Source organism: Pristiophorus japonicus, chromosome 2 (assembly GCF_044704955.1).
Source record: "Pristiophorus japonicus isolate sPriJap1 chromosome 2, sPriJap1.hap1, whole genome shotgun sequence".
In the NCBI taxonomy this organism is placed as follows: Eukaryota; Metazoa; Chordata; class Chondrichthyes; family Pristiophoridae; genus Pristiophorus; species Pristiophorus japonicus.
In genome coordinates this window covers 175,443,800-175,456,251 of record NC_091978.1, presented here as the reverse complement: position 1 = coordinate 175,456,251, position 12,452 = coordinate 175,443,800, and the positions used below count along the sequence as shown (strand labels likewise).

Genomic DNA, 12,452 nt, shown 5'->3' with positions numbered 1-12,452 from the left:
AATGATGGTTCCTGAATCGAGAGAACTTTGGAAGATTATAGTTCGGGCATCTGCAATGTGCTCACTTACTTCCTTTAAACCCTGGGGTGGAAACTATCTGGTCCTGGGGATTTGAAACTCTAGATGCATTATTTTCTTCTTTAATGTTAATTTGCTTACATTAATTTTATTGAGTCCCTGTCCCTGATTCAATATTTTCCTTGGGATTTCTGACATGCTATCCTCTTCCTCTGCTGTAAATACTGATGCAAAGTAATTTTTCAACATGTCCACCATTTCCTTATTATCATTGGCAGCATCATCAATACAGGTACAACCTCCGAAATCCGGAGTTCCATAAACCAGAATGTTCAGAAAACCGGACACCAGTATTCTGGTCAGTATTCTGTAAATAATCTCTTTCCTCCCCCCGCCCCCCCAGCCCCGGCACTCCACATGCACAGACACACACCGAAAAAAATATTTAAAAAATCACAAGACACTTAACTATTGAATCGCTGCAAAATAATTTAAAAATAAAAACTTTAATTTACCTTTTTTGCAGGTCTTCATACCTACCTCTGTTCCAAGGGCTGCAAAGCAAGTTTTTCCCAGGCAGTTTATTTCTTTCTAACTCCGGTCTCCAAAAACCCGAATCTTAGCCCAGGGGCTTCTGGATTCGGGATGTCAGATTTCTGTTCTGAAATCTGGAAAAACCCAAAAACCGGAATGGCCTCGGTCCCGAGCTTTCCAGATTTCGGAGGTTGTACCTGTATCAGTTTTTAAGGATTCAACATTGCTCCTGGCCACCCTTGTAAAATTCCTTTGTGTTAATTTTGATATTGTAAGTCTCTTTTCATACTCCCTTTTTGTAACTCTTACTATTGTTTTTTTATCTTTTGCTGTTTTTTGTATCTTTCCCATTCACCAGGATCTGTGCTATTTTTTGCCTTTTTCTACTCTTCTCTCAATTAGTTGTCCATGGCTGGTTCTTTTGGCAAGTAGAGCTCTTGCCCCTCAGGGGTATAAACTGGTTCTGTATCACATTAAATTATTTTCTGAACACCTCCCACTGATCTTCTGTCATTTTACCCATTAACAGATTATCCCAGTTTACTGTGGACAGTCTCTGTCTCATCCTGTTGAAGTAAGCCTTACCTAAATCTAGAATCTTAGTAGCTGTTTCGCATTTCTCCTTTTCAAACACTACTTTGAACTTGATCATGTTTTGATCGCTGTTAGATAAATGATCACACGCTGTTAGGCTGCTGACTAAATCTGGCTCATTACTCATTACTAAATCTAATATAGCATACCCCCTTGAGAGTCACACATGTACTTTCAGCAGTGGTTGTTGGATTGCTGGGTAACAATTCGGAGCAGGTACCCTGGCCAATTTTTCCCATACTGCAGTGGTTCTGAAGCCATTTTCAGTGTCTTTATCCTCACCTTGGCTGAAGATCATTTAACTTAGCACTGACAGAAGATTGAACCTGGGACTAATCTGATCTATATTGCACAGCTAGTCACCACTGCAGCCAACTCAGTTGTTTTCTATTTCCTCAGATGAATTAAAGTTTTTGATTAAAAGTATCTGTTTTCTTTAGCAAAGCATTGTTAGTTTAGATTAGATTCCAGTATGTAAGGTTACATGTGCTTCTCTGCAGGTTCTGATGCAAATAACGAGGACTATCAGAGTATTGCATTGTACTTTGAAGGTGAAAAGAAACATTTCCTGGCCGGAAAATTCTTCATGCTTTGTGGCCAGTACACCCGAGTAAGTACATGAAGTAATCTTAGCTTCCCCTTCCTAGATCAGCAGATTTGAGATGGGTGTAACCAAGTAGGCAAAAAATAAGTTTACTCTAATTATCAATGAGTTTTGAACCCATTTTGAAGAACGACTGAGATTTTGTCTCAGTTTTTGCACAGAAAACTAAAAGTGGGACTGTTGAAATACCCGAAAAGTATGTGAATGATCTACACTGGAGATAAGTAGTGAACAACTCACTATTGAAAAAGTTAATAGGATTTAAAGTAGAAAATTATCCCAGAATACTGAAGGATGCTGGGATGGGATAACAAAGGAACTAAGCACAACTCCCCAAAAATCTGTGGAAATAGGAATTATGCCAAAGGACTGGAGGACGGCAAATGTTACTCCTCTGTTCAAAAACACAGAAAATAAATAGGCCAGGAAATTGCAGACCTGTTGGTCATACCTCAGTTGTGGGTAAGCTTTGAGAGTCCAAGTACAAGGTGAAGTTAGTGAACACATAGAAAGGCAAGGGTTAATGAGGGATATTCTGTATGGATTTGTAGAGGGCAAGTCATGTTTGACTAATTTATTTGACTTTTATAATGTGGTAGGTGATGCCACATAAAAAAAACTTCATACATAAATGTAAGCAGCTCGATAGAGAGATAGTTAGTTAAATGCCCAAAAAATAGGGATAAATGCATGTTTTCAAATTGATGGGATGTGGGCAGTGGTATGCTGCAGGGATCTGTGCTGGAACTATTCGATCTATAATAAATGATTTTAACATGGGCACTGGAGGAATGATATTGAAATGTGTTTATACAGTCTCCACTACTTAAAACGTCCATGTTTAAAAGGGACACTTGCTTATATTGGCCAAAAAGCAATAACCAATAACCATTTGCATTAATGTCAATTTCAAAGTTGCTGGTTATAAGACTTAGGTGCTCTGTTTATTTTGGGCAAAAGCAACAGTTTACTCACTAGTTCAAACCACATTGCACTGAATGTAAGAACAAACATAAGTAAATAGCATCTCGTTAACAATCCATGTCCGGACCGGGGTCAAGCACGGCTGCGTCATCGCGCCAACACTCTTCTCAATCTTCCTGGCTGCAATGCTCCATCTCACACTTAACAAGCTCCCTGCAGGAGTGGAACTAAGCTACAGAACCAGTGGGAACCTGTTCAACCTTCGTCATCTCCAGGCCAGATCCAAGACCGTCCCAACCTCTGTCGTCGAGCTACAGTACGCGGACGACGCTTGCGTCTGCGCAAATTCAGAGACTGAACTCCAAGTCATAGTCAACATCTTCACTGAGGCGTATGAAAGCATGGGCCTTAAACTAAACATCCGTAAGATAAAACAACCTGACCCCGCCACACAGCACTGCCTCCCAGTCATCAAGATCCACGGCACGGCCCTGGACAACATGGACCACTTTCCATACCTCGTGAGCCTATTATCAGCAAAGGCAGACATCGACGACAAGATTCAACACTGCCTCCAGTGCGCCAGTGCAGCCTTCGGCCGCCTGAGGATCAGTCCCTCAAATCTGCCACCAAGCTCATGTTCTACAGGGCTGTAGTGATACCACCCTCCTGTATGGCTCAGAGACATGGACCGTATACAGTAGACATGTCAAATCGCTGGAGAAATACCACCAGCGATGTCTCTGCAAGATCCTGCAAATCCCCTGGGAGGACAGATGCACCAACGTTCGTGTCCTCGATCAGGCCAACATCCCCAGCATTGAAGCACTGACCACACTCGACCGGCTCTGCTGGTTGGGCCACATTGTTCACATACCTGACACAAGACTCCCAAAGCCAGCACTCTACTCGGAACTCCTACATGGCAAGCGAGTCCCAGGTGGGCAGAGGAAACGTTTCAAGGATACCCTCAAAGCCTTCTTAATAAAATGCAACATCCCCACAGACACCTGGAAGTCTCTGGCCAAAGACCACCCTAAGTGGAGGAAGAGCATCTGGGAGGGCGCTGAGCACCTCGAGTCTCATCGCTGAGAGCATGCAGAAACCAAGTGCAGGCAGCGGCAGGAGCGTGTTGCAAACCAGTCCCACCCATCCTTTTCTTCAACAACTGTCTGTCCCAACTGTGACAGAGACTGTAATTCCCTTATTGGATTGTTCAGTCACCTAAGAACTCGCTTTGAGTGGAAGCAAGTCTTCCTCGATTCCGAGGGACTGCCTATGATGATGATGATGATAATGAAGATGCACTGAATGTAATAAAAGAGTCTCATTATTGAGGCAGACTTCACTTCCCTTAGGCTATGACAGCTTCGATGCATGAGAAACATTATACAATTTGCAGCCAATTGTGCTTGAACAATGTTCAATGCATTTCATTCACTTTACATTGAAGCTATAAGATAGCTAGTTACTTTACAGCATATTGTGGGGATATTATAGCAGTAATCCAGCAGTTGTAACTTTTACACCAGAGACAAAAATATCTAATTCATGCCTTATATTTTCAAACAACTATCTAAACAAAAACTTTGTTACAACAGGAATAGCAACATCTACAAAGTCTCAAAATTGGACCAAGAGTAAAGCAGATTGCAAACTCATTTAAATAATGACTTAAAAGAACAACTGCATTGACATAGCAGTCCCATCAGGTCAAGAAGTCAAGGTGCTTCACACACTACAAAATTGCAGTACTTGAAATTAACGCTACCACATTATACTGGCCATTGGGTGTAGTGGGCAAATCGCGTTTGCATGAATGCACCTGCTATAAGTGGTGGAGACTGTACCGTGTTAGGGGGTGTGGCAAACTGCAAGATTGCAGGAGGACATAAACAGTGAAATGGATAGGTAGGTGGTGGATGTAGTTCAATTCAGAGAAATGTAAAGTTGTACATTTGGGGAAAAAGACAGTGAAAGGAAATATGCCCGAAATGAATAAGTGTTCCAATAAATTTTCCAGTGATAGTCCACAGTCTATGTGCTCAAGTTTCGGCATGAATTGCTCCTATTTTTTTTGGAGCAACTAGTTTAGAATGGAGCATCTTAGAAATTGCAATTCTCGGCATTTAGTTTGCTCCAGTTCTAGTCAGTTAGAATAGTTCCATTTTAGAACAGTTTTTTTTTCAAAAGGGGGCATGTCCAGCCACTTACGTCTGTTTTACAAGTTTAGGCAGCGAAAACTGAGAGATGGGGGTGGTGGGGGAAGGGGGGTTTACAAACATTAAACACTTCACTTTTACAAGTAAAGAGCCATCATCAATAATAAATGATAAATAAATCAATCAAAAAAAACATTAAAAATCACTCAATAAATAAAAAATTATTTCTACTCCCCTACTGCAGCACCCGGGAGAAGAGGGGGGGGGGGGGCGGGAGGAGAGGGGTGTGGGGGGAGAGAAGAGAGGGGTGTGGGGGGAGAGAAGAGAGGGGTGTGGGGGGAGAGAAGAGAGGGGTGGGGGGGGGAGAAGCGAGGGGGGGGGGGAGAAGAGGATGAACGGTGGGGGGCGGAGAAGATGAAGGGGGATGGGAGAAGACGACGACAAAGCCCTGCCCACACGCAGCCGATGCCGGGCCGCCGACGCAGACAACTCTTCGGGCGGGGCTCCGACGCCGACGACGCCGCCGGCTCTAATGAGGACTTCGGGTGGGGCCCGCCCCCAGTGAGAGGCCCGTGGCGGGGGGGGGGCCCAGCCGCCAGGTAAGATGCGTCAGGCCAATCGGCCTGGGATAGGGGCGACGTCCCTTCGGTCAGGGATAAGGTCGTCGCCCCGGAGACAGGACGCGCTGGGAGGGCCGGGAGCTACTGGGCACGCGCACAGCTGTCGGCACTGTTTTTGGCACAGGGCTGTAGCTCTGCCCCCAGCAGCTCCTGCTGCGCCGAGCTGAGGTGGAAATGGGCCTACAGATATCGGAGAATCGCGAGGTAAGTATTCGCCGCAATTTGTGTTCTATAAATTAGGCAGGCCTCTCCGATGTGCGCCGTTCTAGCGGGCGTCCGAAACTTGAGTCCAATGTTAGCAATTTAATAGCCAGTAAAACCAATCTTCCACTGCTTACCATCTCAAAACTGTTCATAATTGTAAAAATCTCTTGGTTTCCCCCTTAATCTCCTCTGTTCCAGCCATTGCCTAGGCCCCTGAGCCCATCAAAAATTGTATTCGGCACCATTTCAGCACAACGGGTCTCCAGCCAACGGGAGGGTGGGAGAATTTCACTGTGGCACTTTGTCACAGCATGCCAGACTTGAACCAGATGGAGTGATTAGAAGTAGGACTGAAAGGCCTAGAAATCAAATTTAACATTTCAGCAGCGATCAGGAAAGTAGGCTTTGAGCGTCAGTAAGAATACAGTGGGCCTAAAATCCCTGGGTGTCTGCTCCATTGGACCCGAGCCTTTGACCTCTTTTACACTTCCTTCTCCCGCTTTTTCTCTCTTTCCCTCCCTGGTTAATATCTAACGTTTTGTAAGATTGTTGTGAAGTGCCTTGGGATGTTTTACTACATTAAATGCGCTATATAAATAAAATTATTATTATTAGAGTGAAATTCCTGCCCGCCTTAGCACCAGCCCAGATCTAAATCCTGGGAACGGGGTCATCTACAAGGCTTGGGTAGGCTGCCCACATTTGCAAGGCCGCATCAGTGGCGTCCAGCCCAAACTGCCAGTAGAATATATGATTTGTATTATGCCAGTCTGACGGTGTAGAGAAGGCCCGTAAAAATCTCTCCTCTTTGGTTCTCCTGATCTCAGTGGAGCAAGTAGGCCTCGGGGAAGGTAATCAATGTCTTCTGAGACCAATTACATTTCCCTTGTAAGGCTTTGGGAGCTTTTTGCAGGCCTCAATTGGCGTGAGTTCCATTGAGGTCTACAGAGGGCATCAAGGGTGGAATTCCTGAGATGGTCCGGAAAGTCCCCATCAAATGCTCTCTGGATGTCAGGAAACATCCGCCTGTGAGCTCTTGAAAGACATGAGACAGTATTCCAACGGATCTTCATTATGCTTCATTTTCCAGTCCCCGATTTGGAGAATTTCAGAGCCGATGGGTATATTTCAGTTCTTTTTCTTTCAACCAAGAATTTAATTTATATCAGACGGACTCATTTAAATGTCACCTGTGTGACTTTGGAATCTGTTACTGTATTTTATCTGTAGAATTCTAATTTAGATTAGTTTTTTTTGAGGCATTACTTGACCAGGGGCCATTGTAGGTCAGCGAGCACGGGGTTGATGGATGAACGGCACTTTGTGCGAGGTAGGATAAGGGCAGCAGAGTTTTGGATGAGCTCAAATTTATGTATTATCTGTAGAATTCTAAATTAGATTTGTTATTTTTTAGATTTAGATCTAACCCATTTATCACAACCGAATACATGCTGCTTTCCTGGCCGGCCTCACATCTTCCACCATCCATAAACCGAGCTCATCCAAAACTCTGCTGTGCATATTGTAACTCGCACCAACACATGTTCATCCATCACCCATCACTGACCCACATTGGCTCCCTGTCAGGCAACACCTCAATTTTAAAATTCTCATCCTTGTTTTCAAATTCCTCCATGGGCCCACCCCTCCCTAGCTCTGTAATCTCCTCCAGTGCTACAACCCTCTGAGATCTCTCTGCTCCTCTTGCACATCCCCGATTTTAATTGCTCCACCATTGGCGGTCGTGCCTTCAGTTGCCTAGGCCCTAAGCTCTGGAATTCCTTCCCTAAACCTCTCTGCCTCTCTCTCCTCCTTTAAGACGCTCCTTGAAACCTACCTCTTTAACCAAGCTTTTGGTCATCTGTCCTAGTATCTCGTTATGTGGCTCAGTAATGCTCTCGTGAAGGGCCTTGGGATATCTTACTATGCTAAAGGTGCTATATAAATGCAAGTTGTTGTTGTTTTGACTCAGACATTGATACACATTTTAAAAGAATGCACATTATATATTTTGTTCAACAGGCATTGAAACACTTCTTGAAATGTCCAGTATCTGAAGATGGCCAAGCTATTGAGATGGCCATTGAAGCGGTAAGAGCTCAGTAATGGCTTATTGTAGCTAGAGATGAAGCAATGGCTATTCTTTAGCTTTCTACAGAACAGCAATCCTTCAGAGCTTCAGCAACTATTTTACAACTAGATGGGAAGCGCTTAATTTTCAGTGTTGAAGGAAGAAGAGATCCATTACTTCTCTAAAACAGTCATTTTAGCATTAACCGGCAATTCATTATCATAGGCAGTCCCTCGGAGTCGAGGATAACTTGCTTTCACTCTAAAAGTGAGTTCTCAGGTGACTGAAGAGTCTCTGTCTCTGTCACAGGTGGGGCAGACAGTGGTTGAAGGAAAGGGTGGGTGGGGAGCCTGGGTTGACACACGCTCCTTCCGCTGTCCTTGAAGTGCTTTCTCTGCCCACCTGGGGCTCGCTTGCCGTGTCGAAGCTCTGAGTAGAGCACTTGCTTTGGGAGTCTCGAGTCGCGCATGCGGACGATGTGGCCCGTCCAGTGGAGCTGATCGAGCGATGTCATTGCTTCAATGCTGGGGATGTTGGCCTGAGTGAGAACACTGACGTTGGTGCATCTATCCTGCCAGTGGATTTGCAGGATCTTGCGGAGGCAGCGTTAGTGGTACTTCTCCAGCATTTTAAGGTGTCCGCTGTATATAGTCCACGTCTCTGAGCCATATAGGAGGATGGATATCACAACTGCCCTGCAGCACGAAATATAAAACAGATAGCTAAACTAGCACAAAATATAAAAACAGATAGCAGGAGTTTCTATAGGTATATAAAAAGGAAAAGAGTGGCTCAGGTAAATGTTGGTCCCTCAGAGGACGAGACCGGGGAATTAGTGATGGGGAACATGGAGATGGCAGAAACTCTGAACAAATATTTTGTATCAGTCTTTATGGTAGAGGACACTAAAAATATCCCAACAGTGGATAGCCAAGGGGCTATGGGGGGGAGGAACTTAACACAATCACAATCACTAAGGAGGTGGTACTCAGTAAGATAATGGGACTAAAGGCGGATAAATCCCCTGAACCTGATGGCTTGCATCCTAGGGTCTTAAGAGAAGTAGCGGCAGGGATAGTGGATGCATTGGTTGTAATTTACCAAAATTTTCTGGATTCTGGGGAGGTCCCAGCAGATTGGAAAACTGCAAATGTAACACCCCTATTTAAAAAAGAAGGCAGACAAAAAGCAGGAAACTATAGATCAGTTAGCCTAACATCTGTGGTTGGGAAAATGTTGGAGTCCATTATTAAAGAAGCAGTAGCAAGACATTTGGAAAAGCATAATTCAGTCAGGCAGAGTCAGCATGGATTTATGAAGGGGAAGTCATGTTTGACAAGTTTGCTGGAATTCTTTGAGGATGTAACGAACAGAGTGGATAAAGGGGAACTAGTGGATGTGTATTTGAACTTCCAGAAGGCATTTGACAAGGTGCCACATAAAAGGTTACTGCACAAGATAAAGGTTCACGGGGTTGGGGGTAATATATTAGCATGAATAGAGGATAAATGGTTCATTCTCGGGTTGGCAATCAGTAACTAGTGGGATGCCGCAGGGATCAGTGCTGGGACCCCTACTATTTACAATCTATATTAACGACTTGGATGAAGGGACCGAGTGTAACATAGCCAAGTTTGCTGACGATACAAAGATGGGAGGAAAAGCAATGTGTGAGGAGGACACAAAAAACCTGCAAAAGGACATAGACAGCCTGTGAGTGGGCAAAAATTTGGCAGATGGAGTATAATGTTGGAAAATGTGAGGTTTTGCACTTTGGCAGAAAATATCGAAGAGCAAATTATTATTTAAATGGAGAAAAATTGCAAAGTGCTGCAGTACAGTGGGACCTGGGGGTCCTGGTACATGAAACACAAAAGGTTAGTATGAAGGTACAGCAAGTGATCAGGAATCTTGGCCTTCATTGCAAAGGGGATGGAGTATAAAAGCAGGAAAGTCTTGCTACAGTTATGCAGGGTATTGGTGAGTCCACACCTGGAATACTGCATACAGTTTTGATTTCCATGTTTAAGAAAGGCTATACTTGCTTTGAAGGCTGTTCAGAGAAGGTTCACTAGGTTGATTCTGGAGATGAGGGGGTTAACTTATGAGGAAAGGTTGAGTACATTGGGCCTCTACTCATTGGAATTCAGAAGAATGAAAGATGATCTTACCGAAACGTATAAGATTATGAGGGAGCTTGACAAGGATGCAGTGAGGATGTCTCCACTGATAGGGGAGACTAGAATTAGGGGGCATAATCTTAGAATAAGGGGCCGCCCATTTAAAACTGAGATGAGGAGGAATTTCTTCTGAGTGTTGTAAATCTGTGGAATTCGCTGCCTCAGAGAGCTGTAGAAGGTGGGTCATTGAATAAATTTAAGACAGATATAGACAGTTTCTTAACCAATAAGGGGTTATGGGTTTCGGGCAGGGAAGGGGACCTGAGTCCATGATCGGATCAGCCATGATCGTATTAAATGGCGGAGCAGGCTCGAGGGGCCATATGGCCTACTCCTGCTGCTATTTCTTATGTTCTAATAAGCTTTCTGCCAGATTTGAGGTACTGGTCTTCAAACACTCTTCCTCAGGCGATCGAAGGCTGCGCTGGCACACTAAAGGTGGTGTTGGACCTCGTCGTCCATGTCTGCTCTTGCTGACGATAGGTTCCCAAGGTTTACAGATATATAAAACGGAAAAGAGTGACTAAAGTAAATGTTGGTCCCTTAAAAGATGAGAAGGAGGATTTAATAATGGGAAATGTGGAAATGGCTGAGACCTTAAACAATTATTTTGCTTTGGTCTTCACAGTGGAAGACACAAAAACCATGCCAAAAATTGCTGGTCACAGGAATATGGGAAGGGAGGACTTTGGGACAATCACTATCACTAGGGGGGTAGTGCTGGACAGGCTAATGGGACTCAAGGTAGACAAGTCCCCTAGTCCTAATGAAATGCATCCTAGGGTATTAAAAGAGATGGCGGAAGTTATAGCAGATGCATTCGTTATAATCTACCAAAATTCTCTGGACTCTGGGGAGGTACCAGCGGATTGGAAAGCAGCTAATGTAACGCCTCTGTTTAAAAAAGGGGGCAGACAAAAGGCAGGTAACTATAGGCCAGTTAGTTTCACATCTGTAGTGGGGAAAATGCTTGAAGCTATCATTAAGGAAGAAATAGCGGGACATCTGGATAGGAATAGTGCAATCAAGCAGCCGCAACATGGATTCATGAAGTGGAAATCATTTACTAATTTACTGGAATTCTTTGAGGATATAACGAGCATGGTGGATAGAGGTGTACTGATGGATGTGGTGTATTTAGATTTCCAAAAGGCATTCGATAAGGTGCCACACAAAAGGTTACTGCAGAAGATAAAGGTACGCGGAGTCAGAGGAAATGTATTAGCATGGATCGAGAATTGGCTGGCTGACAGAAAGCAGAGAGTCGGGATAAATGGGTCCTTTTTGGGTTGGAAATCGGTGGTTAGTGGTGTGCCACAGGGATCGGTGCTGGGACCACAACTGTTTACAATATACATAGATGACCTGGAAGAGGGGACAGAGTGTAGTGTAACAAAATTTGCAGATGACACAAAGATTAGTGGGAAAGCGGGTTGTGTAGAGGACACAGAGAGGCTGCAAAGAGATTTGGATAGGTTAAGCGAATGGGCTAAGGTTTGGCAGATGGAATACAATGTCGGAAAGTGTGAGGTCATCCACCTTGGAAAAAAAACACAGTAAAAGGGAATATTATTTGAATGGGGAGAAATTACAACATGCTGCGGTGCAGAGGGACCTGGGGGTCCTTGTGCATGAAACTCTTTTTGAGTTTATCTGTAAAACAAAAAACATTAAACCGTGCCACCCGCCCTGGATGACACAGCAGACATTTACAAGGCCCTTTTTTTTTCCTTTTTTGTGGTTTTTTTTTGTGTTTTTCTTTTTTTTTGGTTTTTTTTTGGCCGCTAAAATCACATTTTTCCAAGTGCCCCCTATAAAAGGGGAGGGGGACACTAAAAGCACCGGCAATTAAAACAAATTAAACTTTAAAACGTAAAATCAAATTAAAATTTGGTTGCCGGGCGTGATGATGCACTCCAGTCCCTCCGGTGCCCACCTCTCGCGGAAGGCCGCGAGCGTACCGGTGGACACCGCATGCTCCATCTCCAAGGACACCTCCTTGTGCATGAATCCCAAAAAAGTTAGTTTGCAGGTGCAGCAGGAAGGCGAATGGCATGTTGGCCTTCATTGCGAGAGGGATGGAATACAAAAGCGGGGAGGTCCTGCTGCAACTGTATAGGGTATTGGTGAGGCCGCACCTGGAGTACTGCGTGCAGTTTTGGTCACCTTACTTAAGGAAGGATATACTAGCTTTGGAGGGGGTACAGAGACGATTCACTCGGCTGATTCCGGAGATGAGGGGGTTACCTTATGATAGATTGAGTAGACTGGGTCTTTACTCGTTGGAGTTCAGAAGGATGAGGGGGGATCTTATAGAAACATTTAAAATAATGAAAGAGATGGACAGGATAGAGGCAGAGAGGTTGTTTCCACTGGTCGGGGAGACTAGAACTAGGGGGCACAGCCTCAAAATATGGGGGAGCCAATTTAAAACCGAGTTGAGAAGGAATTTCTTCTCCCAGAGGGTTGTGAATCTGTGGAATTCTCTGCCCAAGGAAGCAGTTGAGGCTAGCTCATTGAATGTAATCAAATCACAGATAG

General features: G+C 44.3%; 1 protein-coding gene across 3 annotated transcripts in view; it reads left to right on the top strand.

Annotated features, from left to right (window-relative positions):
• wdr19 (WD repeat domain 19) overlaps window positions 1-12,452 on the top strand; it is a 207,555-nt gene that overhangs the window by 166,777 nt on the left and 28,326 nt on the right. For all 3 annotated transcript variants that reach the window (XM_070870424.1, XM_070870419.1, XM_070870426.1), the window contains 2 exons: window positions 1,647-1,756; window positions 7,683-7,751. In XM_070870424.1, coding sequence (XP_070726525.1) covers window positions 1,647-1,756; window positions 7,683-7,751 — 179 coding nt within the window. The remainder of the gene's footprint in view (window positions 1-1,646; window positions 1,757-7,682; window positions 7,752-12,452) is intronic.